The sequence below is a fragment of the Spizellomyces punctatus genome (genome assembly GCF_000182565.1).
Source record: "Spizellomyces punctatus DAOM BR117 chromosome Unknown supercont1.2, whole genome shotgun sequence".
Classification (NCBI taxonomy): Eukaryota; Fungi; Chytridiomycota; class Chytridiomycetes; order Spizellomycetales; family Spizellomycetaceae; genus Spizellomyces; species Spizellomyces punctatus.
In genome coordinates this window covers 1961133-1982741 of record NW_015971538.1, presented here as the reverse complement: position 1 = coordinate 1982741, position 21609 = coordinate 1961133, and the positions used below count along the sequence as shown (strand labels likewise).

General features: G+C 47.9%; 13 protein-coding genes across 13 annotated transcripts; 5 read left to right on the top strand and 8 right to left on the bottom strand.

The window, feature by feature from the left end:
- Positions 1-159: 159 nt before the first annotated feature.
- Positions 160-2280, bottom strand: SPPG_01640 (uncharacterized protein; the record flags this gene model as incomplete). Its single annotated transcript, XM_016749959.1, has 5 exons — positions 160-534; positions 603-1723; positions 1795-1920; positions 1983-2139; positions 2197-2280. 5 exons carry the CDS (start codon positions 2278-2280, stop codon positions 160-162), a joined length of 1863 nt encoding a protein of 620 aa, XP_016612246.1.
- A 285-nt stretch (positions 2281-2565) lies between these two features.
- Positions 2566-3154, bottom strand: SPPG_01639 (uncharacterized protein; the record flags this gene model as incomplete). The annotated part of the gene is made up of 4 exons (XM_016749958.1): positions 2566-2609; positions 2689-2758; positions 2880-2926; positions 3109-3154. 4 exons carry the CDS (start codon positions 3152-3154, stop codon positions 2566-2568), a joined length of 207 nt encoding a protein of 68 aa, XP_016612245.1.
- A 755-nt stretch (positions 3155-3909) lies between these two features.
- Positions 3910-6017, bottom strand: SPPG_01638 (ammonium transporter). Its single transcript, XM_016749957.1, has 2 exons — positions 5433-6017; positions 3910-5364 (listed from the first exon to the last, which is right to left on the bottom strand). Exons 1-2 carry the CDS (start codon positions 5694-5696, stop codon positions 4126-4128), a joined length of 1503 nt encoding a protein of 500 aa, XP_016612244.1. The 5' UTR covers positions 5697-6017; the 3' UTR covers positions 3910-4125.
- Positions 6018-6510: 493 nt separating this feature from the next.
- On the bottom strand, positions 6511-7376 carry SPPG_01637 (uncharacterized protein; the record flags this gene model as incomplete). Its single annotated transcript, XM_016749956.1, has 3 exons — positions 6511-6888; positions 6956-7062; positions 7126-7376. The coding sequence occupies 3 exons, from the start codon at positions 7374-7376 to the stop codon at positions 6653-6655; spliced, it is 594 nt and encodes a 197-aa protein (XP_016612243.1). The 3' UTR covers positions 6511-6652.
- A 75-nt stretch (positions 7377-7451) lies between these two features.
- On the top strand, positions 7452-8326 carry SPPG_01636 (ubiquitin-40S ribosomal protein S27a). The gene is made up of 3 exons (XM_016749955.1): positions 7452-7596; positions 7667-7840; positions 7906-8326. The coding sequence occupies exons 2-3, from the start codon at positions 7669-7671 to the stop codon at positions 8208-8210; spliced, it is 477 nt and encodes a 158-aa protein (XP_016612242.1). The 5' UTR covers positions 7452-7596; positions 7667-7668; the 3' UTR covers positions 8211-8326.
- SPPG_01635 (uncharacterized protein) lies at positions 8206-10484 on the bottom strand. The gene is made up of 9 exons (XM_016749954.1): positions 10249-10484; positions 9967-10181; positions 9652-9901; positions 9448-9580; positions 9136-9381; positions 8885-9074; positions 8586-8817; positions 8472-8517; positions 8206-8408 (listed from the first exon to the last, which is right to left on the bottom strand). Exons 1-9 carry the CDS (start codon positions 10399-10401, stop codon positions 8317-8319), a joined length of 1557 nt encoding a protein of 518 aa, XP_016612241.1. The 5' UTR covers positions 10402-10484; the 3' UTR covers positions 8206-8316.
- A 392-nt stretch (positions 10485-10876) lies between these two features.
- On the top strand, positions 10877-12655 carry SPPG_01634 (uncharacterized protein). The gene is made up of 6 exons (XM_016749953.1): positions 10877-11047; positions 11115-11515; positions 11578-11815; positions 11877-12056; positions 12124-12188; positions 12246-12655. Exons 1-6 carry the CDS (start codon positions 11005-11007, stop codon positions 12609-12611), a joined length of 1293 nt encoding a protein of 430 aa, XP_016612240.1. The 5' UTR covers positions 10877-11004; the 3' UTR covers positions 12612-12655.
- Positions 12624-14504, bottom strand: SPPG_01633 (dolichyl-diphosphooligosaccharide-protein glycotransferase). The gene is made up of 6 exons (XM_016749952.1): positions 14183-14504; positions 14005-14115; positions 13465-13942; positions 13370-13405; positions 13158-13305; positions 12624-13092 (listed from the first exon to the last, which is right to left on the bottom strand). Exons 1-6 carry the CDS (start codon positions 14334-14336, stop codon positions 12697-12699), a joined length of 1323 nt encoding a protein of 440 aa, XP_016612239.1. The 5' UTR covers positions 14337-14504; the 3' UTR covers positions 12624-12696.
- On the top strand, positions 14459-15249 carry SPPG_01632 (uncharacterized protein). Its single transcript, XM_016749951.1, has 2 exons — positions 14459-14575; positions 14639-15249. Exons 1-2 carry the CDS (start codon positions 14507-14509, stop codon positions 15092-15094), a joined length of 525 nt encoding a protein of 174 aa, XP_016612238.1. The 5' UTR covers positions 14459-14506; the 3' UTR covers positions 15095-15249.
- Positions 15056-17724, bottom strand: SPPG_01631 (uncharacterized protein). Its single transcript, XM_016749950.1, has 10 exons — positions 17512-17724; positions 17362-17454; positions 17145-17297; positions 16931-17083; positions 16728-16854; positions 16227-16665; positions 16124-16146; positions 15826-16052; positions 15672-15771; positions 15056-15614 (listed from the first exon to the last, which is right to left on the bottom strand). The coding sequence occupies exons 1-10, from the start codon at positions 17638-17640 to the stop codon at positions 15283-15285; spliced, it is 1776 nt and encodes a 591-aa protein (XP_016612237.1). The 5' UTR covers positions 17641-17724; the 3' UTR covers positions 15056-15282.
- A 91-nt stretch (positions 17725-17815) lies between these two features.
- SPPG_01630 (uncharacterized protein) lies at positions 17816-18631 on the top strand. Its single transcript, XM_016749949.1, has 3 exons — positions 17816-17928; positions 17997-18293; positions 18353-18631. The coding sequence occupies exons 1-3, from the start codon at positions 17842-17844 to the stop codon at positions 18557-18559; spliced, it is 591 nt and encodes a 196-aa protein (XP_016612236.1). The 5' UTR covers positions 17816-17841; the 3' UTR covers positions 18560-18631.
- Positions 18632-18672: 41 nt separating this feature from the next.
- SPPG_01629 (uncharacterized protein) lies at positions 18673-20010 on the top strand. Its single transcript, XM_016749948.1, has 2 exons — positions 18673-19927; positions 19982-20010. Exon 1 carries the CDS (start codon positions 18689-18691, stop codon positions 19676-19678), a length of 990 nt encoding a protein of 329 aa, XP_016612235.1. The 5' UTR covers positions 18673-18688; the 3' UTR covers positions 19679-19927; positions 19982-20010.
- Positions 19693-21581, bottom strand: SPPG_01628 (uncharacterized protein). Its single transcript, XM_016749947.1, has 7 exons — positions 21363-21581; positions 21086-21297; positions 20924-21026; positions 20835-20863; positions 20670-20765; positions 20547-20605; positions 19693-20478 (listed from the first exon to the last, which is right to left on the bottom strand). The coding sequence occupies exons 1-7, from the start codon at positions 21484-21486 to the stop codon at positions 20127-20129; spliced, it is 975 nt and encodes a 324-aa protein (XP_016612234.1). The 5' UTR covers positions 21487-21581; the 3' UTR covers positions 19693-20126.
- Positions 21582-21609: the final 28 nt, after the last annotated feature.

Sequence of the window (21609 nt, the reverse complement as noted above, 5' to 3'; positions counted from 1 at the left end):
GCGATCAGACTTGATGGACAAAGAATTCTATTTGTAACAGGTTGAATGATGCCATTTGCAACAGCCTACAAGTATGTCTCCCTATGCCAACTAATAACCACTACGCATTACTTACTGTACACTACACTTTCTATCAAAAATCACTCTCTACGAAATAGTCTACGAAATAATTACTTTTTCGCCCACCACCTCTTCTCCAACCTGGTCAGGACCTGACCCAAACATCCTTCCACTCTCCACCCACCGCGCAGTCCCACTTTCCCTCGAAGAAGGACCTTTACTTTCCCATATAAACTCCTCATTGACTTCCTCCTCACCTACAAAGCAGAATCCAATTGCACCAACCAGTCCGCCTAGCCCCGTTACCAAAGCTAAAAAGATCACTGTTGAGGTGTAACTCGGGTCTGCTCCGACAAATTCACCAATGATGAGGGGGAATATGGTTAGACCTGTGTTGAGGAGAGAGGTGGCAAGGCTGTAAGCTGTTGGAAGATGAGGCGTTGGCAAAAGCAGTGCAATGGTCGGCCAAAAGAGCTGCGTACATTTGGAGGAGCGAGTAAGAAAATGCTTTGACAACAAAGGAGCTCATCGCAAGCACTTACACTTGAATAAACCGCATAACAAATACCAACAACCGTCAATCCAAGCACAACACCCACACCCTCCCCGATCGTTTCGCTCCACGCCATGAAAACCCCAACAAACACAATCCCAACACCGCTGACGACTGCCCACCTCCTTTTCAAACCAAAGTCTCCAAACCATCCGCCAACAACGGGGACCAGAAGGGTGGACACCAAATCTGGCAGACACATAATGAGTCCGACAAAGCCTGGTGCTACACGAATTTGTCCATGTATAAAATCGGAAGAAACGTTGATGAGTCCAATGGTCGCTCCGTAGAAGCATATCATCGCGGTAGTCAGAATCCAAAATGGAAGAGGGAGAGCCGGAAGGGTTTGCAGAAATGGTGGTGAAGCCGTTTGGTCATCAATGGAATCTATATAACCCTGTTGCTCAGTTTCGGCGGGATGGGAAAAAGACGAGTTTTCAGGTACGTCGGGTAAAATTTCGATATACATGATTGATGAGCGGTATTTACTCGATCGATGTAAGGATATTGACGGCTCGTCCAAGGACGTGTCAGAAGAATAGATTGTTTGACGGGATTGTATCGAATATTGGCTATTTCGAATGTTCTCGTTATTTGAGGGCTCTACCCCGGCAATTGCTCCATAGCCGCCCTGTTTCCGCCAGAATGAGATTGGTCGTCGCTCTCCGTTCCCATCTTCTTCTTCAATTATTCCACCTAATCCTCCGCTCGCCTTCGACTCTCGGCCTTTCCATGCCTCACTCGCCACCGCATCCGTCAAGCTCTGGTAGCTTGTCCTATGTCCAACAATCGAGATAGAATCCTTTCTCCGCACTCCACCTACACTTCCAAAATCCACGTGGTCCTCCCAACACCAGAAATCTGACAACACCACATATATCCCCGAAAGCATTGAAAACACGCACAGGGCAAAACCTATCCACACGGCGGCCACCGTCCCCTCTTCAATAGTGCCAAAATATGAGGATGTACTGATAAGAGGCGACACCACGTCATTCAGAACGGAGCCTAATCGGGCAATGGAAAGGTTGATCCCCAGTGCAAGCGCCAACTCCTGCCCGGTAAAATATCGACATGTTATCCGCGCTTGAGCGACACCCAGAGATTCTCCTAGATCATTAAAATATCAGCTGAATGAGCCTGAATAACCCCTCATCATGACCCCTGGATCGATCATATACCTGCAATTCCCAAAAGGCCCCTTCCCAAAGCCATAATTCCAAAAGCCCGCTCCTGAACACCAACTGCAAACAGGCCCGCTCCAAGAACCACGAGTAGGGACAATGTCGTCAAAACCTTGTGTGGACCTGAAGAGTAGAAACCGCTATAAGTCCAACCTTCCAAGCCTAAAGCCTCGTCTTTAGCATACCATATCTTTCAACCAAGCCTCCAGCGACGAAGGGCATCACCACATTTGGCAGTGAGTAACTTGCATACAGGATTCCGAGATGATGTTGCCATTCCGCGTATGGTATTGAGAAGGTTTGTCGCAGGAAGCGGTTGAGTGCGGCTGGTGTGTCGTAGACCTAGAATTGCGGACTAAGTAGTTGCATATTGGTTGATGGATCAGCGGACAGACGCACATAATAATTCCCAATGAGTATGGCCGAAGTGAATGCAAGCATCACCCAGCGTCGTGGGTGAGGCTCGTCCAATGAAGCGCTCATTTCAAAGACAGTGGAAAGGGGCAAACGAGGCGACAGACGGTATTAGATATCGTATCCGTTCAGTTACAGCAATTTGGCAATCATAGAGTAGCCATGGTATGAGGCATGAAGAAAACGTAGGATGGGTGGCAGAATCTGACATTTGCAACGAACATGAAGACGACAGGTCACACAAGGTGATACAAATTCGGATTAAAAGAACGATATATACAAAAGCGTGGCGACGGCCACGGGTGTTAGCGACTGCTAAACCAAAGCGTCCTCAACGATTCCTCCTCCTCCACTTCATTTCTTGTTCTTGGGGTTCTCTGGTGCATCCTTCCACCGCGCTGTAAAGAGTAATTCATATGTCAACGGTGCCGTCAAGTACAGCAGCAGCAAACGCTTCAAAATGCTCTCATTACGTACATGCAGCAACTTTGAAAGCCTCCTTGTGCCCAATTGTAGGTGTTTCGGCCTTCACTTTTGCGAGCTCAGACTGTGAAGGTTCATATACAATGATGAGATTATTGACATCATAAGTGCAGCTTGGGACCAAGTCCCTTCACTACTGCAGACCGTAACACTGCAACAGCAGCAGCGAGGTCCCTTTGACTCACCTTCATGAAGAGGTTGTAGGGAGAGGCACCACGCTTGGATCCAGCAGCTGTGGGAAAAATGAAGGTGAGAACCATGTATTATTAGGCGGGGCACGACCTCGCAAGCCGAATTCAGGACTACGCAATGCGCCAAGTGGCTTGCAAAGGGTGTGTGAGAACCTGCAGCCTGCCTGCACTCTGCCAAGCTAGGTTCTCACAGGGAGAATGTCCAGGCGTGTCCGACACTCACCAGCCTTCTTGGGGGATGACACCTTGTCAGACTTTGCCTTGGGCATGTTGAACGGTTACGGATAGGTAAACGGGTGATGAGAAGATGTACAAAGTGTTTGCACTCAAGTGCTGCTTTGAATTTCGAGTTGAAGTGTGAAAGAGATGAGTATAGATGTTGGCGGGGTGCGCGGGAACGACCTGCTTTTATATTAGTAGATGTAATATCATTAGTCCCGATATGGCTATATTGCGTATCACGTGAAAAACTCACCATTAATCCCGTTTTGGTTATAGCAACTTGAATTTTCTGCTCGGCAGGCTGCTCGGCATTCGACGTCCAGAAGGGTTAAACAACCAAGTGATTCTCCAATGTTGGTTGCTGGAAGGAAGGCATCCGGGTCTAGAGCCGAGCACTAGTCTGAAGACGACTGACAGCCGCCTCATATACTCTGTGCGATCCTTGATCAATTCTGTACTGACCGGAGATCTTGACGCTTTGCCAATTGCTTGTCGGTCCTGTGCTTTAGCAGTGATGGCCGACCAAGTCCAGACATCAGAGCAACATCAAACCAAAATGCGGACCTGGGCTCAGAGAATTTTGGCGGCTGGGATTTTCCAGTTATCCGTGCTCTGAGCTAGCTGTTTGCCGGGACGTGTCAGTTCCTCCTCGTTAATGGTCCTTCCTGACGCTGGAAGAACGACGGCCCAACATTTGAAATACACAGTATCAAGCCAGGGGGCATGTCTTCAAGTTTGTGGAAACCTGTCTGGAGACATTGCAAATACCGCAGAAAACCAAGTTCACAAAGTGCACAGACTTTTTGGTCAATTATGATTTATTCCGACAAATGTACAAATAAACTATTATATATGAAACATCTCTGAAGCACGCTTTCAGAGATACAGAAGAGTTACATGTCTTTTCACGGTGGGTAAAAAGTCTCAAAAGGGATTTTCGGACAAGAAGAGACGAGGTTCTGAGGTAGGTGCGAGCGATTGTGCGGATGACTGGGGGTAACTTGAAAGGAGTTGGAGTTTATTGGACCTCGACCTTCTCATTCCATGTGTGGGAATCCTGTCGTGCAGGCTTCTCGGGTTCGGGCTTTGGCCGCTCGGCCATTACCGCAATGTTCTGGTGGGGTGCACTTGCGGGTACGATTTCGTACGCGTGCTCGCCGAGCTCGGTAAGATCGTTTCCGATCAATTCATCTGCTTCTGTTGGGCGGAGATGCAAACCGGGGATTTTGTTCATGATGAACAGAATGATGTAGCTGATTGTGAACGACCAGGCCGCAATGGTAACAGATCCAGCGAGCTGGTATCCGAGCTGCTTGAAGTTTCCGTCGACCCATCCACCGTCGATAACACCGCCGTCAAGTTGGGCTATCCACTTTTGCGCAAAGAGACCCGTCATAAAGTCGCCCGCAAGACCACCAATACCGTGAACACCCCACGCGTCAAGGGTGTCATCAAAGCCGAGACGTCCCTTGAGCCTACAGGCCATGTTGCAAACGACAGCAGCAACTGCGCCGATAATGAAGGCTGCCCAGGGTGCAACGTAACCGGCAGCAGGTGTGATACCGACCAATCCAGCAACGGCGCCTGAGCAGAATCCGAGACCAGACATTTTGCTTTTGTGCAAGTAATCGTAAAACACCCACGCCATGGATCCAGAGGCAGCAGCAAGGGTTGTCACAAGGCCAGCCATAGCGGCGCGAGGAGTGGCAGCGACAGCAGAACCACCGTTGAAGGCGAACCAACCGAACCAGAGGAGGCCAGTACCCAGGAAGACGTTGGTTAGGTTATGCGCCTTGAATTCTTCCTCCCCAACGCGACGACGCTTGCCCAACACGAGACAGTAAGCGAGGCCAGCGAATCCAGAGGCAATGTGAACAGGGCCTCCTCCAGCAAAGTCAAGACCGCCAATTCCACAGGGAAGTTCAGAAAGGATGGTGTTAACGCAGGAGACAGACTTTATCCATCCGCGAGCAGACCATGTCCAGTAGGCTGCGGGGTCGTAGACGATAGTACTCCATAGGAAAATGAAGATCATAGCGGGTACCATACGAATACGTTCGGCAATGGAGCCAAAAATGATGGCGGCGGTGATTGTGGCGAATTGCATCTGGTAAAGAGCGAAGAGGATACCGGGAACTTGGGGAGCAGTCATTGGGAGGGCGGCAGCACCGAGTCCTGTGAATCCGCCGTGCTTGAAGTTTCCAATGAATGATCCACCAGTTTCTGAAAAGGCGAGTGAAAAGCCAAAGAGGAACCACTGTAATCACCAGCCTGTTAGAGGATTGCTCACGCGTGAAAATGCATCTATCGCATATTTCATCTTACCTGAATGGTGATGACTGACATAGCCAACATACTGATCATGATCAATGATAGGGAGTTTTTGGTCCGTGACATTCCAGAGTAGAATAATCCCAAACCGGGGGTCATCAAGAAGACCATCGCGGCACCCCAGAGAAGAAATCCGGTGGATGCGTAACCGGTTTCCGTGAATTGAACAGGCCCAGAGTTGGTAGCATTGTTGATGATGGCTGACCCGGCGACGTAGACGTCTCCGCCATCAACGTTCTTAACGGCCACGGCTGACATTGTAAGATGAAGCCCAAGGAAAATGTGTGTTTCGCAATATTCCGCGCCGAGTTGTTTTTATTTTGGGAGTGTTGAGAACAAGAGGAGTCGCTGAACTGTGGGAGTTGAGGAAGGTTGATCCTTTACATCCTTTTATAACCCTCAGCCTGTCGGGCAAATTCGTTTGGGTTTCCTCAACCCATGTGAGACCATCTCCCCTAGCCGCATCGTCCATCTAGAAAAGAGATAACCATTGTTGTATTTCCCTATCTTGTCTCCCTTGTTTGAGTGTTGCGCACATATTTGGAAGAGTAGCTCAAGGAAAAACCTTGTTGTTGAGCTGGCAGTAGGTTCAAGGAAGCGAGTATGGAGGGAGACAAACTCCGCCTGGTGACTCTGCGATTGTCCAACCATTAGATAGCACTATCTGGAATGTACATTCGAATATGGTTGGAATCACATCCTTATCTTTTCGAGGTTTGTTGCTGTTCCATCCGTTCTATCCCGCAATGAAACCAGATAGCGTTTATCATTGCCTATTGAGATAAGTGATAACAGGATTGAGAGAAGCGTGACGCCCCCGCCGTTTGTTGCTTTTTCATTCTGTCCCCCTACACCCCACATCCGATGGATTGGGACGTTTGCACATGCAAAAGGGATGCACGTGAGGGTACAGATGTGATGTATGAGAGGGCATATCTCCATATACTATCATACAATTAAAGGGCGCCGGGGGTGCTTATTGGTAACGTTGGGTTTTATTACTCTCCGATATTAAAACATGAATTTCAGCAAAACGATGATCGCGGGTAGGGGGTTGGAAAGCCGACTAGTCGCTCACGTGGGGCAAGTGTTTAAAGAGACAAACGAGATGGACCCGAGAACATGGAAGATTGCTCACTACATTGTGCTTACGTAATATCATATCTACAGTTTCGTAGGATAAAAGAAGGCTACTCTGAAAGCGTTCAGCGTCCTTATTTCTTCCCTTTGTCCTTTGCTTTCCTATCTAACGTTGCACGCTCAATTCTCTCCTGCAGTCTCCTTTTTGCATCCTGACGTTCCTTTTGGATGCCACCCACCCTGTTCGCAACACCAGGATCGCGCTTGTTGGCTTCAATGATGAGTGATGCATCTCGCCGATGAGTAACACGCTCTGCATTCTGTTTGAGTTCTGCACAACGAGACGAATGGCTCTCTGGATGCCGATGTGCTGACGTGCGTAATGGCCATTAGATATAGGATAGCAAATCCCTTTGATGGTTCCTTTATCTTCTTACCCATGCAAAACTTGCGCTTGCAAAAGTCGCAAACTACTCCAAGTACACCTGTCTTTGCCTGGCACTTTGGCAGGGCGCACTGATTTGTTGGTGCAGCGGGGATCGCACTGCAAAAGACAAGGTACAATGTTTATACAGTGACAACAGCGCATACCAGATACAAACAGCACCTTTCAATTCTTTCAACAAGTTCTGCGACTTGCTCTTCGTCATCAGCGTTGTCCTTTGATTGCTTCTTTTTTTTCTTTTTTTTCTTTGTCACCTTGACGCCATCGTCCGACGTTGGCAACTCAGTTGCTGCCCTTATGTTGTCACCCCGGGCTCTTACTATCTTTGCATCCTCATCACCCTGCTCTGTATCCTCTATTGAGCTTTGCTCTTCTTGCAGAACCTCAAATGCGTTTGAACTTGACGGCGGCATGACGATCATTGAAATATCGGATCTGACCTAAATACACTTCACCCACATTCCAATTTTGATATCACGTGATAGTATTTTTTTTCTCTCCCGCTTGCTATTATATGGGAGTTCCTCGACGTAAGGCGATCGGTTGCTCTTCCTGCGCACTTTCAGGCGACAGGTGATGACGCTTTTTCCTTGCAAATAAGCTAATCTGTACTGAAAGAACAAGAGACGCCAGGTGTGCTTGTCGTTCGTCACGGGCGTGAAAGAGCATTCAGTGTGATTAACTCATTTTTCTCCTTATCAAGCCATGCAGATTTTTGTTAAAACCCTTACGGGTAAGACTATCACCCTTGAGGTGGAGTCCTCCGACACCATCGAGAATGTCAAGGCCAAAATTCAGGACAAGGAGGGAATTCCTCCGGACCAGCAGAGATTGATCTTTGCTGGAAAGCAATTGGAGGACGGAAGGACCCTTTCTGGTTAGTGCTCGTGGGTCGCTGTTTCTACAGATGTGGCTAGTCTTGCTGACGTGCCATTTCTTCAGATTACAATATTCAGAAGGAATCTACTCTGCACCTTGTCTTGCGTCTTCGTGGTGGTGCCAAGAAGAGGAAGAAGAAGACCTACACCACTCCCAAGAAGATCAAACACAAGCACAAGAAGGTCAAGTTGGCCATTCTCAAATACTACAAGGTTGATGACGACGGAAAGGTCACTCGTCTTCGCCGTGAGTGCCCCAACGAGACTTGCGGAGCTGGTGTCTTCATGGCCATGCACTTTGATCGTCAATACTGTGGTCGCTGTGGGTTGACGTACATCTTCTCCAAGAAGGAGGGAGGAAAGGCTTAAATTTGCAAATACATTTCATGTCCATCATAAATGAAGCTTCTTGAATAATTTTTTTTGAAAGAGAAATCTGAAAGCCCAATTACCAAGGAAAATAACGGTATTAGATCTATTCGGGCTTTCCTTCTTGCTTGATCGTCAGCCCAATGTCCGCTTCATTGGTAGCAGGGGGCAGTGTAAACTCCGCCTTGCTGAGGAGATCTGATAGATATCAGGATGCAATCAGAAATGAGCTCCCAGCCCGATCCACAAGTCAATTCATACCTGCACTCTGGATTGTCACCTCGTAGACGCAACCATATGCATCCATCTATATTCAGCAAACGTCGTTGGTTATCATTGAAAGCGCAACAATGATACAGTTGCGCAAAACTTTACCTCGATCAGCTTCCACCCTGATACTGTCCCCTTCTTTGCTGCAGCAACATCGGCCACCTGCTTGGCCAGTCCTTTCAAAGACCTTACGCGATTGCGTAGCAGACTTGGCAATTTGGTCAGATACAGCCTATAGTTTCCTAAATGCGACGGAAACTCTATGCCACAGATGGACTGGGCCCATGTGTAGGCGTTGCCATTTGCGGCGGTTGTATCAAAGCGGAATGGGCTTGAGCTGGCATTGATAGACGGGGTCGATTAGCACACTTGAAACAACGCATGTGGTTCACAAGACTACTTACTCGCTCCCCAAAAAGGCATTGGCGGGATTGGGTGATTCATTGCCTACGTCACCGGGAAACAGGTTGGTACATATGAGCCCCGCCGGGATATAGTCAACGGGTTGAACGAATTCCGAAGAAACGACGACAATCTTGAGGGTGGTAAGGTAGGAAAAGGAAAGCTTTACAATCTGCGGTGCCCCGGCAGTGTCTGAGGAAAGAAACCAGATGAGGCTTCACTCGCGGCGATAGACCAGGTGAGCTTCACATACCTGTTTCAGTGACAGTCAGACATACGCTCAACGGATGTCGCCTATAGTACGTTTTTGAACGGTCGAGGTGGCCTACACTCTCCTTCTGTTCACCACTTGGCTCCTGTTCCCCTTCCATTTCTTCTTCTGACGGTGACCGTTGATGAGCTGATTCCGGCTGCAGAGACCGATCAGACTCAGCGGGTTCCCCTATGAGGACCGCAGCCAGTTCTGTGTCTCCGGAGATCTCAACAGTAAGATTATTTTCTAAGAAATGGCAGATGAGTCGTTCGCAGTTGCGAAATTCTGCGCTCATGAGTTAAGTTAACATACCGAAAGTCTCCGAATAGCCTACGGCGTGTTTATATAGCACATAGAGGGCAGTTGGAAGCAATTTTGCCAACTCGGCTGCCTCTCGTCTCTCACTGTTCGTGATGCCCAAGCGAGTTTGCAGAGGAAGAGTAGCCTGAGAATTGGCACCCTAGCATTAGCACCTGCTCCTACCCAAATCATTTCTCGCAAACAGTGTCCTGGCACCTTCAAACTGTCGCTCAGCTCCTTGTCCAATTTCTCCAAATCTATCAATTCCTTTTGGTTTTCCTCCAGTACCTCCTCCAACTCCTTGGCCAATTCCTTCTCCTCTTGTACCAGTCTCGTACGCTCGTCCAATTCGTGATTGAGCCGACTTAGCATTAACTCATGTGGGTCTTCAACATTTACTCCTTTCTCCATGGCAATTGCGTAATACTCAGGTTCAGGAATAAGCTTGATCTTTTGATATTCGGTCCTGAAGGAGGTTTTGAGTCAGCGCTTCCCCCAGCCAATCAACCTCGTGAAATTGTGGATACTCACTCAAGCTCTTCGCACTCTGCAATCTCTTTTTCCAAGTGACGTATTTCGTAGTTGATATTCTGTAAATCCAAATGCACCCGGTCCATGCTATGTTTTGCTTCCTGTGTTGCTTGCTTCCTTGCTATTGTGTGACTGTAAGCAGCCCTTTGGAGCTGAAGCAACTCCATGAACTGCACAGACGTTCGTATAGATAGAGAAGGATGCTCCGTGATAGGCTGTCAACAATAAAATCGTTATTCGAAGGCAAGATATGGATGGACACGAGGGACATGCTCCACAGACCTTGTCCACCGTTGTGGGAGTCCGACGGCGTTTGGCATCTTGTCCGACCTCTTCGCGGATTTGCTTGCAGACGCTCGTTATGGCCTGAATATGAGGAAGACGATCCTCCCTTCTGGAAGCGTCATCATCCCGCTTGCGTTTTGGAGCAGCCATTGCAGAATTACTCTGATCGTGAGGGACCTGCTGAGAGCTCGACGATCAATTGCCCTGACTCCCACGTGACCAATGGATTGAGGACGGGCATTGGAGTATTTGAGCAGAGTGTTGGTTTGGCGTTGGGCTCAACTCAGTTACCCAAGCTCAAAAAGTTCACCTGTCGCCATATGTGCCGTTACAGACTTTTTACACGCTGCTTTTAGTCCTCATATTCTGCCATATCTCATCTGAATCAGGCATGAGGTATGCAGGATATCATATACAGCTCCCATATGCGAGACAATTACAACTCTACGCAGATGGAGGCTATGAGTCTCTGTGCACCAATTCCTCATCGTTATTGTTGCTCATACCACATGTAGGCTTGTTGCTGAACAGTTTACTTCAAAAGCATTATCTTTCGCTTGGGTCACGTGTATTTACAATCACGTCAGCGATCGCTCCCGATCGACTTGTTCATCCGCATTGACTTTGAACCTCACCATAAACCCATAAAAGAGCAGTCCCATTTACAAACATAATATTGAGTTTACTCCCCTGTGTTCTGGATAACCGTCATATCCTGCCAATTAATTTCTTAACACGTTGCACTCACTTAAAATGGGAGGTAAACGAAAACGTAATACAGCCTTACACGAATCTGGTATAACTCTTGCATGAGTACCCCAATTCTTCACCGCATTGTACTTCTAACATAAGTGAAACTATAGATGAGGATGTACGCACTCCTCATAACCGAAATTGGCCAGCGGATCCTGCATCTCTACGCAGTGCACGCACCTTTCTCCAGTCCCTCACCCAACCAGATCCACAATCCAAACCCATTCTCATCGTTCCAGATAAAGATGTCGACGGGCTTTGCGGAGGGGCCATCATATACCGTACACTCTTGCTCTTGGGCGTACCAGAGTCTGATATCAAAGTTCATTTCGTTGGCAAAGGCTCCAACATTCACAGAGATGATGAGCGGGAAAACATGCAATCCGTTCATGCTAGGGCTATTGTAGTGGTTGATCAGGGAAGTCGAAAGGCTGGGCCGATTGTCGACAAGGACACGAATACGCTTATAATAGACCACCATCAAAGTGTGGAGTTTCCTGAACATGCACAGGTAAAAAAGGCAACGAATAAATGTCTGTTGAATTCCAAGGCGTCATGATTCATAAATATTAGATTCTGAGCGCTTACGGGCATGAGCCGGTTGCAACTGCTAGTCTTCTTGCGTACATTTGTTGTGAACCTCTTCATCCTTCGGTTCAAAGCACACTCGCCTGGCTGGCAGTCTTGGGCACGGCAGGAGATCTCGGCCGGTCACATAAATGGGTTCCACCTTTTCCAGATCTACCCTCAGTCGTACGGAGCCAATTGACATCGAAAACAATAGGGGAGCTGGTTGCTCTCCTCAATGCTCGTGCGTGGGAACTGAGAGTCTTATTATCGTCATCGAGTCCCCCTAAGTTCTCTCATTCTAGCACGACGGACGTCATCAAGTGACCCTAGACCATCTTGGAATGCACTGATAAAGGCTCAAGTTCCATCGGATATTACGTCTGGGCAGAGTTCCGAACTGGAGACGCTGACCGCATGTCGGGCTGAAATCAATGCTGAGATTCAAAGATGCGCCCGAATTCCACCAAAATTCTCACCAGACGGTATATACGGACTCCTGTTCATATTAACTGAGTGCTTCGCTAACCTCAATTTGCGCTTTACAAACAGGGAAAATTGCTCTTATCCGTATCACTTCAGCTGCTCAAGTTCATCCAGTGATCGCTTCCAGATGGGTACGGGCCAAGTGCTTCTGCCTTTCCATATACCTCTCACAAACGCTTTTTATTTAGTCAAATAGCCTCAAATCATCAAAACTTCTATTCGTCATGGTCGCAAATGCAGGCTACATTCCGGGTCGCGTAAATTTCGCATGCCGCATTGCATCCAGATCCTCTAGCGCCAAGCATATAGATCTCATCTCCACCCTTGAAGAATTTTCTTCTCTTAAATCTGGGCTGAGAAAGAGAATGGGCGATGAATTTGCTAGAGGGCATGCGCAGGCGACAGGGGGAAGCGTCGGGGAGATGGAATTTGACGAGTTACTCCAATGCATGGGGTTTGATCAGGGGAAGACAACACAGGATCAGGAGAAGGGTAGTAAACGGGCCAGCAATAGCTTGGAAAAGTTTGGATTTACTGTTTCCCCAAAAAAATGATAAGAAAAGTAATTGCTGTATCCAAAGGCGACAAACATCTATTCACAACGGATAATTCCCACAGCAACCCGCCATCACGCATGCCTTAGGTTGTCTTTACTTTCACCTTACTCCCAACATCCCTATTCCACAAGAAGACCCCAGAGAATAGAACAAACGCCACCATCAAACTAAATACATTCACGTAATACGGCCACGCCGGACTCAAAAATCGCGGATACTGATCATGTCTAAAAGGCCGGATCTGCACCGTCTCCGCCTCGTGAATGAACGAGTACCCATGACGCTTATAGTCCACTTTGAAAGTAAAAACGCCATAGTGATCGGGGAGCTTGAAATGCGCTGTAAGTGTTCCCGATTGTTGTGGGACCAAGTTTGTCCGAATGTAGGGATCCAGCATTACAGCTTCAAATTGCATGTCCGTAGGAGTAAACGGATGCCATTTATCGTCCCGCCATTCGGAAATACTAATTTCGAAAACCTGGACCAAGGGCAAGCCAATATGAGCGAATTCGTCATATATCGAGAACGTGAAGAGTGACATACCATGTCATCCTTGATGCGGTAGATGCCATGTTGGGCGGTTTCGTTTTCACGATGGTGCTTCTTACTGTTGACGTTCAGAACACCACTTTCCTGGAAAACCCATTTGCTCAACGCAGTAATAAACGGCAGATTGCCAGATTTCTGATGCCTTAGGACATCAAATCATTTTAGCGCATTCCTTACAACCGTGCTTTTAGCGAAAAAAGACATACTGTTTGTCGCCGGATTTCACTGGAGCATCAATCAGTCTGTAAAATAGGTTGCGTCAGCACATATGTTGACCAACTGCCTTTTCATGGTGACCTACTTGTCAGAAAACATATCTACACTTCCCGCAAACACGACCCTAGCGTTATTTCTGGCCTGCAACGATGACACGAGTACAACTTCCTTTCCAACAATCAAGTTTACTTCGACTGGATTTTGATCATTTGCTTCGTACGAATAAGCGGTAGGTGCACCGATCAAGAGAGGTTCCGCAAGAGGATTCTTTCCCGTCAGTCGATGCGCAACGCCTCGGAACAAGACTGGTGGTCCCTGCTTTACAGCAGGTGGCACTGCAACGTCGTTCCCGATGAAATCTGACGCTGCGATGAGTGTGTGATCGTCATTGACGGCATGAAAGTGGTCAATGACCGCTGATCCCGCTTCATCAAAATCGGCGGAGAACTCGTATGTCAAGTCTCGGATGGCATCCGATATGTCTGAAGACGTTGCAACAAGGACGTTTCCCCCTTTGTCGATAAAATCAAGCACGTTTCCAACTCCCTGCTGGCCTCCAAACGCTGTATGACATTATGAGCTCACCAGGATATTAGAATGCAGTTTTGGGAAGAGCTTGACTTACTTGCAATAGCAGGTGCAAGAACAAGGAAGTGATCAAATTTCCTCTCCTCGTACGCTACCAGCCCGAAATCATCTTCAGACGCAGTCTTGAAGCTCAAGTTGTGACCCCTCTCTGTAAAGAGATCGGCTTTGCAGTTAGTGCCTCTGTTGGCTTGATTGGACAACATCAACTCCCTCACCCTCCAAGCTCTTCAAAAAAGTCCCATACTCAGTCTTGTCCTCAAGTTTTTCCAAGACTACCAAGGTTCGCGCACCTCCCACTGGCTTTCCCCATGCTCCTGATCCAGCTACTAGTGCTACCAGTGCTGTAAGGTAGCAGAAGAGTGCCCGCATCTTTATTCTGCTGGCCGATGAATGGTGATCTTGGACGCGGGGGCGCGGGATAGTAACCACTGGGACCTGTTCCTGCGGCACAGTTTTATTGGGAATTTTTGGTTGTTGTGCTTTGCCGTCTTCCAAAGTTCAGACGATTCCAATCCTTTTCGTCCACCTCAACTTTCGCAATGACAACAACACGAGTGTACAAGGACGTCATGCAAGAGTTTGCAAAAGTGAGTGCACACGCTCCAAAGGTATGTGAAAGGTCTTTACTCCAAATGCTCTCAACCAAAGGTTAAACACTCTGTGGATCTCAGGGGCGAGCACCGAAACTTTACAATTACCACAGATACGTCAAGAGCCCTTTCCAAGATCCTTCTTCGACCCAGTTGCACCACATTCCTCTCGCTAACAAATCAGCGGAATATGCAGCCTCGGGCTTGCCACCAAAATCTACTTCGGTGACAGGAAACCAGACACCACAGGAGCAACAGCAAACATTCCGTACCGATATCCCCCTGCCCAACATTATTACCCGCCACATTCACCTCCCGTCACCAACTCTCGATGCTCAATCTCCTATTGGAAAAATAACGGGTTTTAGGATTGAAGTGACAGGCCGTAGAGGGACACGGTCCTCCACGCAGAGATTTGCGTATGGAAAGTTGGGAACTGGGAATGTTGGTGGAGCCTATGTGGATTTTGCAAGATCGCTTTATGTTCACAAGAAGGGTGTTACAGGTATCAAAGTTTGGATCGGATACGGCCGATGATGTCGAAGGGCTGTTCCTATTGATACAGTTTACATTGCAAAAGGCACGGTCAGAGATGTACAGTCACATTTTGATAATAGACGTGCTATCTTGGCATATTCACATTCACGCCATTTGGCCCTTGTGAACGCACTTTCCTTCATCGCAATAGATTTTTGCTTCTGCTGGAGTGAGGGGATGGCGATCGGTTAACTTTCTTGTGCGACACCCTTTCCTTTCTTATCAACCGTTTCGTCTCTTGCCGCCGACGAAGATGATGACGACCCGGCACCCGCATTGACGCCGGCTCCATCACTATCACCAGATCTAGATGTACCAATTCCACTACCAGATTCCGCGCCAGGGGTGGCAGATGGCGGTGGGATTATCTGTGAAATTTGCATCAACTGGGTTATTACACCAGTTAGCTGATGCTGTATGTTCTGCAAGGCCCGGATTCGCTCCATCATTGCCTCTCGTGATCGTCCCTCCATGGATTGAAGCTGTTCGTCGGAAAGATGGTCCAAGACTGGCGGAATAGCTGTAGATGAAGACATTAACGACGGTCCAAAGGTTTGGTCGACACTTGACAACGTACTTTGAGGTTGGCCACTATGAGCACCTGTCAATGGTATAAGTGGTGTGAGAGTGATAGGGAACATCATGCCGTCCGGTATACTCGATGTTGGGAGATTTTGCTGCAGGAAGACATTAGCAATCCATCCATTAGCAATACTTGAACGATTACTCACTGGTTCTCCCATTAATGTGCGAATTGGATTAGCTGCTGTTGCTCCTCCATTCGCCTGGGGCTGTACTGACGGGCCCGGTGTATTCACCCCTGGGGCCGCATGCAATACCCCACCCGCAAAAAGTTGCTGATGTTGCTGCCAGAATGCTTGGAAATCATTGACAGCATTACCCGGTGCACCACCCGCTGGCGGACGTCCAGCTGCCTGTTGAGCTGCCGCTGCTGACGCTGAATAGGAACAGGGTGAGCAACGCGGTATTGATGACGTTCTCTGCTGCCCGAACCGCAATAAAACTTACGTTGCTCAAGGACAGATCGTCGGCTGTTGAAAGGATTATGTTGTTCGAAGAGTGAGAATCGTGATGTCACTCTAACGGTCATCAAAGCGGACAGGACACATACCATGTAGGGCAACTTTGCTGTCTCTCTAGCCAGCTCCGCAAACAATGAAAGTGGAAGATATGTCCGCAATAAAGCTTCTTGGGAGTGTCCGGGTGTGCTATCGGTCTGGGACCGCCGGCAGCGGGAACCCTCCCCCCGGCCCCAGCACGAGGTTGCCCATTATTTACAGGGGCCGCCGGTACGACATTATTCCCAGCGATATCCATTTCCTCTCTGCATATAATACAAACTCTATCCGTTGCTGATAGCTCTTCCGGAGTCGCATCTGGATATCGTTCATTCATGTTTGCAGTTGCTCGTCGGTATTGAATGAGATCTCGACATCGATGGATGAAACTTCGGAGGGTCATATAGAGATCTCGGACAATGTGGAGTGGCAGGCTATAGTAATATACGACGATGCCGAAAAAGCAGAAGTAGGTGACAAGTTTCTCGAAATCTTGAGGAACATACTGATATCAATTACGTGAAATTTGCGAAAAACACCGAGTTCGAGCGCACCATGCATAAGATCCACATAAAAGATGTACATAGATTTTTCTTCCCAAGGTCGATCTCTTCGCAGGTCATAAGAATGCAGTAAATACTTTACAAACGTTGACAAAACTAGCGACAGGAGAATCGTATACTAGAACACCAGAAGGATGTCAGCTCCGTATGCACTTGGACAGGCCGTTCACAAGGCCCTGTGGATTTCAACTTACTTCAAATCCAAAAATAATCATCATACTTGGCCCTCTGGTCCTCGTATATTGTACAGCATACACGATCATCGCCAAATCGATTGCAGCAAGTATGGCAGTAATTGTTTGCATTCGAACGTGCCAGCCAACGGACGGATTCGGCGCTTGCTCCATCTGCCACCCATAGTGAAGGTCAGCAGTTGCATCGTGACGAGCTTGACCTTTCAAAACATACAAACTCGACTCGATCCTGTACAATCCAATGAAATATTTTCACAAGAAGCAGGAGGCCAAATAGGATTATGAATCGAATATCGAATTCATCGCGAAAAATGGTCATGGCCAGACACGTTTCTGTTACAGCAAACCACGATCGTTCGTACAAATGCTAGAAATGGCCAGGATGTCGGCAAATGTGTCATCGGGATACTCAAACGGTCCAGAGACGCTACCTCCACTTCTAATGCCCGCAGTTGACCAAAAAATAGTCTTTGCAAGGCCCGTCCCAAGAGTATGGTGATGTATAAGCCCATATTGAGCAGAATCTAGAGAGAAAAGGATTCTAGCAATAGTTTGGCATATCTTCCCTGCTGATAACATACCATGAGACTCGCGCTAGAGCGAGTCAGATGAATACATGCTGTGAAGAATTGTCCTCGTTGCGCCCAGGCGTTTGCAACAACGGCGATCGTAAGAGCTGTGCTCAGGCAGCCAAAAATGGCGAACCTCATCTCGACCTGGGACTTGTTCTCAGAAAAGGGCTGGCGGCCTTCAAGGGTTTGACAAGGGGCAAAACACCATCAATGACACTCCAAAACTGGCTCAAACAACCGACGTGGCAAGTACCGAGGAAGTGGCTTAGTCGCGGTCAGCTGCTTACCTGAACCTGCTTGCTCTGCTGTGTCAAGCTTTGCTCACGATAATTCATCCAGATGCCCCCCTACGAGGTGGACGCCCGTACAAGATATGTACATGGGATACTGAGGAAAGCAGCAGACCCGTGGACAACAGAGTATCAGGTACGCGGATAGCACCTCGTTCCTCTTGTCGGGCCCGGCTGACGCGGTTCTGGCGGTGGAATGAACAGCGGCAATTCACTTGGAAGCTTCCTCTGCTACCTCTCACACATGACGACGCAGTTCAAGTTCCGGATCCAGACATTGTTCCAATTAATCTGAATGCTACAAAGCCTATCCAGAAGACTGTTGCCATCCAGGAAAATGTCAGAGTCGAAAGCCCTCCGAAAACTGGAGGAGAAGGGATTGAACGATTGACGGATGGTTCAGGAAGCAAGAACAACCATGCTCCTGAAACTGTTGTAGGTCAAAATGGAGCTGCAACTGGACATGTGGATGGAAGAATAAGTGAAGAAGCCCCTGGGAAGGTATGTAGCTCGAATGAAGTGATTTGTTCAGTTGGAGTTAATTCTAATACATCAAGAAGGTCTTTCTTCAGCAGACCCTGTCATCAACGCCAGCAACATACAACACTTCAGTGCATCCTCGCAGCAGTATTCCAGACGAGCAAACACTCCTAGCGCTCAGGCGCTACCTGGCAAAACTGAAAATGTCTCGAAATGCCTGGACTACAGAGTACAAAAGAGAGTTTATTGACTGGACACCGATAATAAAAAAGTTCGGAGATCCGTAATATTTACAGTATTTTCCATAATCATCGTTCATCGGCACAGCAGCTCCTGCACTGGTTTCACGTGATCATGATGTCGTCTCAGCAGCCTTCGCGTTCGTTCGCCGTGATCTTTCCAGTACAGCAACTATAATGACCCGTCTCCGCTTGTTAACATTAAACTTCTTTCTGCGCCCTCCCGGTGTATCTGAGAAGGGCTCGAAAGGCGACTGGAAGTTTGAGCGTTTACGTCTGTTTGCTGAAACCCAATTCCAGAATTATGACATCATCGCGCTTCAGGAAACTTTCGCATCCCTTTCCAGCCGGCGTAATGAGCTTATATCCCTCGCCCAAAAGCACGGTCTTAAATACGTTGCAGCGGGCAAGAAACAGAGTATTTGGAAGCTCCGCGTCGATGCTGGGTTAATTATTCTGAGCCGTATACCAATTGTCAGTGTCGATGAATGGACCTTCGTACGCGGAACAGAAATTGGGGATTGGTTGGCGGCTAAGGGCGTATTGTATGCAAAGATACAAGCGGCACCTGATAGGCACCTACATCTTTTTGCGACGCATTTTCAATCTACCGACTCGCCGCGCGCCATCGAACTCCGTCACCGACAATACATTGAAGCCAAACGCTTCATAGACAACATGCTGGAGAAGAACCAGCGGAAGCCTTCTGAGCCTGTCCTGTTTGTGGGTGATATGAACGTTGATGCGAGGGCTGGACCTGAGGATGGCATTGGACATGGTGCGGAGTATCTGAAAATGTTGGGTATCTATTCAGGTGCCACCGCCGATCCTGATAGTACCTCCGGAGCTAAATGCGTGCGATATGATGTTGGCAATGTTTGCTATGAGATCCTGAAGGAGCATCCGATCACTACGAGTAGGCTAAGGGTCGGCCCTGGAAGACCCGAGCCTGACCGGAAGTGTATTGACTTTGTTCTCACGTTCCGACCGGCGGGAGAGGATGGAACGCTACTGACGGACTCTCAAAAAGATATTAACTTTGAGAATGTAAGAGTGGAGAAATTTGAGGTCAAGGATCAACCGTTCAGTTTCTTGAGCGATCATTTCGGGGTAGCAGTGGACTTGGTTATCGAGGATGGAGCTACCAATGAACAAATTCCACAATAGATTTACAGTCTGTGGACATCGCTTATTTTGTAGCTTTACCTTCTATCAAACTCGTGGGAGAATAATATTATGAATTTTGAACGTGGTTAGGAATCACTGTCAGGGCTCATTTACGAACAACTTCGACTGGTTAAAACTGTTATAGTTTTTTTGGGGGATAAAAATCCTAATGACGCCTGAAACGGCGAATGGGGGCTTGCTGCTAGCTTACCTCGCATCGAGTTGCAATGTCTTATAAAAACTGACCTCGTAAGTTCTTCGAAATGAAGAATCACCTGTCCAGTATGCTAATGCCTTCCGCAGCAAAGTCAGGGGTTACCAGCCAAACGACGTTTATAATCTACTACGGAGCTATTATATCTCATCACCAAACCTTGGTACGACCATTAATTCAATCGTCCGCAACAATCCTGATCAAGACTAAGACTATTTATGCACATTTCGCCGTCTAATCCACTCTCTTCAACCGTCTTCGCGTAGATCCCTCTTTCCTTACAGCACTCAGCACCTTTTCCTGGCCAATCTCCTTTTCGAACCGCTCAACGGTGTCATCTGCAACCTTGCCGACCTTTCCGCCTTTGCCACCCTTTCGTCCACTGTATGTCTTGAAAAAGAATTGGATGAACAAGCCAAGGTAGCTGGTCAAGATAAAGCAGCCAACACCAGCGGCCACGGGAGTTCCGGAGCATTTGCCGAGACCAAAGTTCGGAAGAACACCAGCAAGTGGGTCCGATGAGAGGTAGATATAGGTGGCCGTGTAGATAGCAAATAGGTCAATGATAAATTGAACAATTTGAAGGCTAATTTGGATGAAGTCACTAAATGTGTACTTGGCAATCCCACATGCGCGGCGCGGTCATCAACTTACGTAGTCAGGTACTTTTTCCACCAGATGGGTTTTGAGGAGACGGCAGTTCGCGCGTAATACTGAAAATCAACTCTCAGTCAGCCGGACACGTAAGCACAGGTGCAGCGCAGCAAGGTAACCTACGTAGTACATGATAACGTGTACAAACAAGTTCAATGTAACAGGAACCCAAGCTACGGATGGCCGACCTTCCAATTCGAAGAAGCACAGAGCCATTGTCTGTGGACACATAGGCATGATTACATCATATTGCTTTGATCAAAGGGTGATCAAAGCGTGCATGCTTACCATTGAGTGATGATATACGTGTAGAAATTCTACATCGTTGATGAGCATGCAGTATACACAGGCATTCATCGCTAATCTGATTCACCTACCCAGCTTTTTCTTCTTCACCACAAGGAATATAGTATCAATGAACTCATAGTACTTGATCAAGTAATTGATATAGTATAAGAGCTCCATGCGCGGACTGTATGACTATTAATCATGATGGTTAGGGAGAGACCAACAGTGAGACTTGCCGTTGATAAACTAACCTTCTCATGGCAGACAGCCCAGAGCAAACCGTGATTCCAAATGTTAGGGACAATAATCTCGAGGAAAAGAACGAGCAATGCCAGGGATGACGCAGACAGGAAGGCGTTATGGAGGAAGAAAAGGGGCTTAACGGCAATCGGCTCCTTTACGAATCTGCGCATAAAGGCTTGGCCGCCCAGCACCACTGTCAAGTACACGAGAAACCATTTTGCTGCGCAACTGTTCGTGAGACGGTGGACACGATCAGAAAGAGCAGATCTGACGGCGACAACATACCCACTTCAGAACGCGTTGACAATGGCGCGTTCTCAAACTTGAACTCGTCCGGATGAAGTCCGAGCAAGTCGAGAGAGGTGTTGGTGAAGAGAGGATGGAAGAGCGATAGCGCCAAAGGCTTCATTATTGTGATATATCTTTAGAGTAGGTTGCGATCGTTGACCAGGTTCAGAAGGAGAAAGGGGATGGGTGTGCGGAAGGAAACGGGGGGAAAAGTCCACAGCAAACGTATAATTTTGTGAAAACT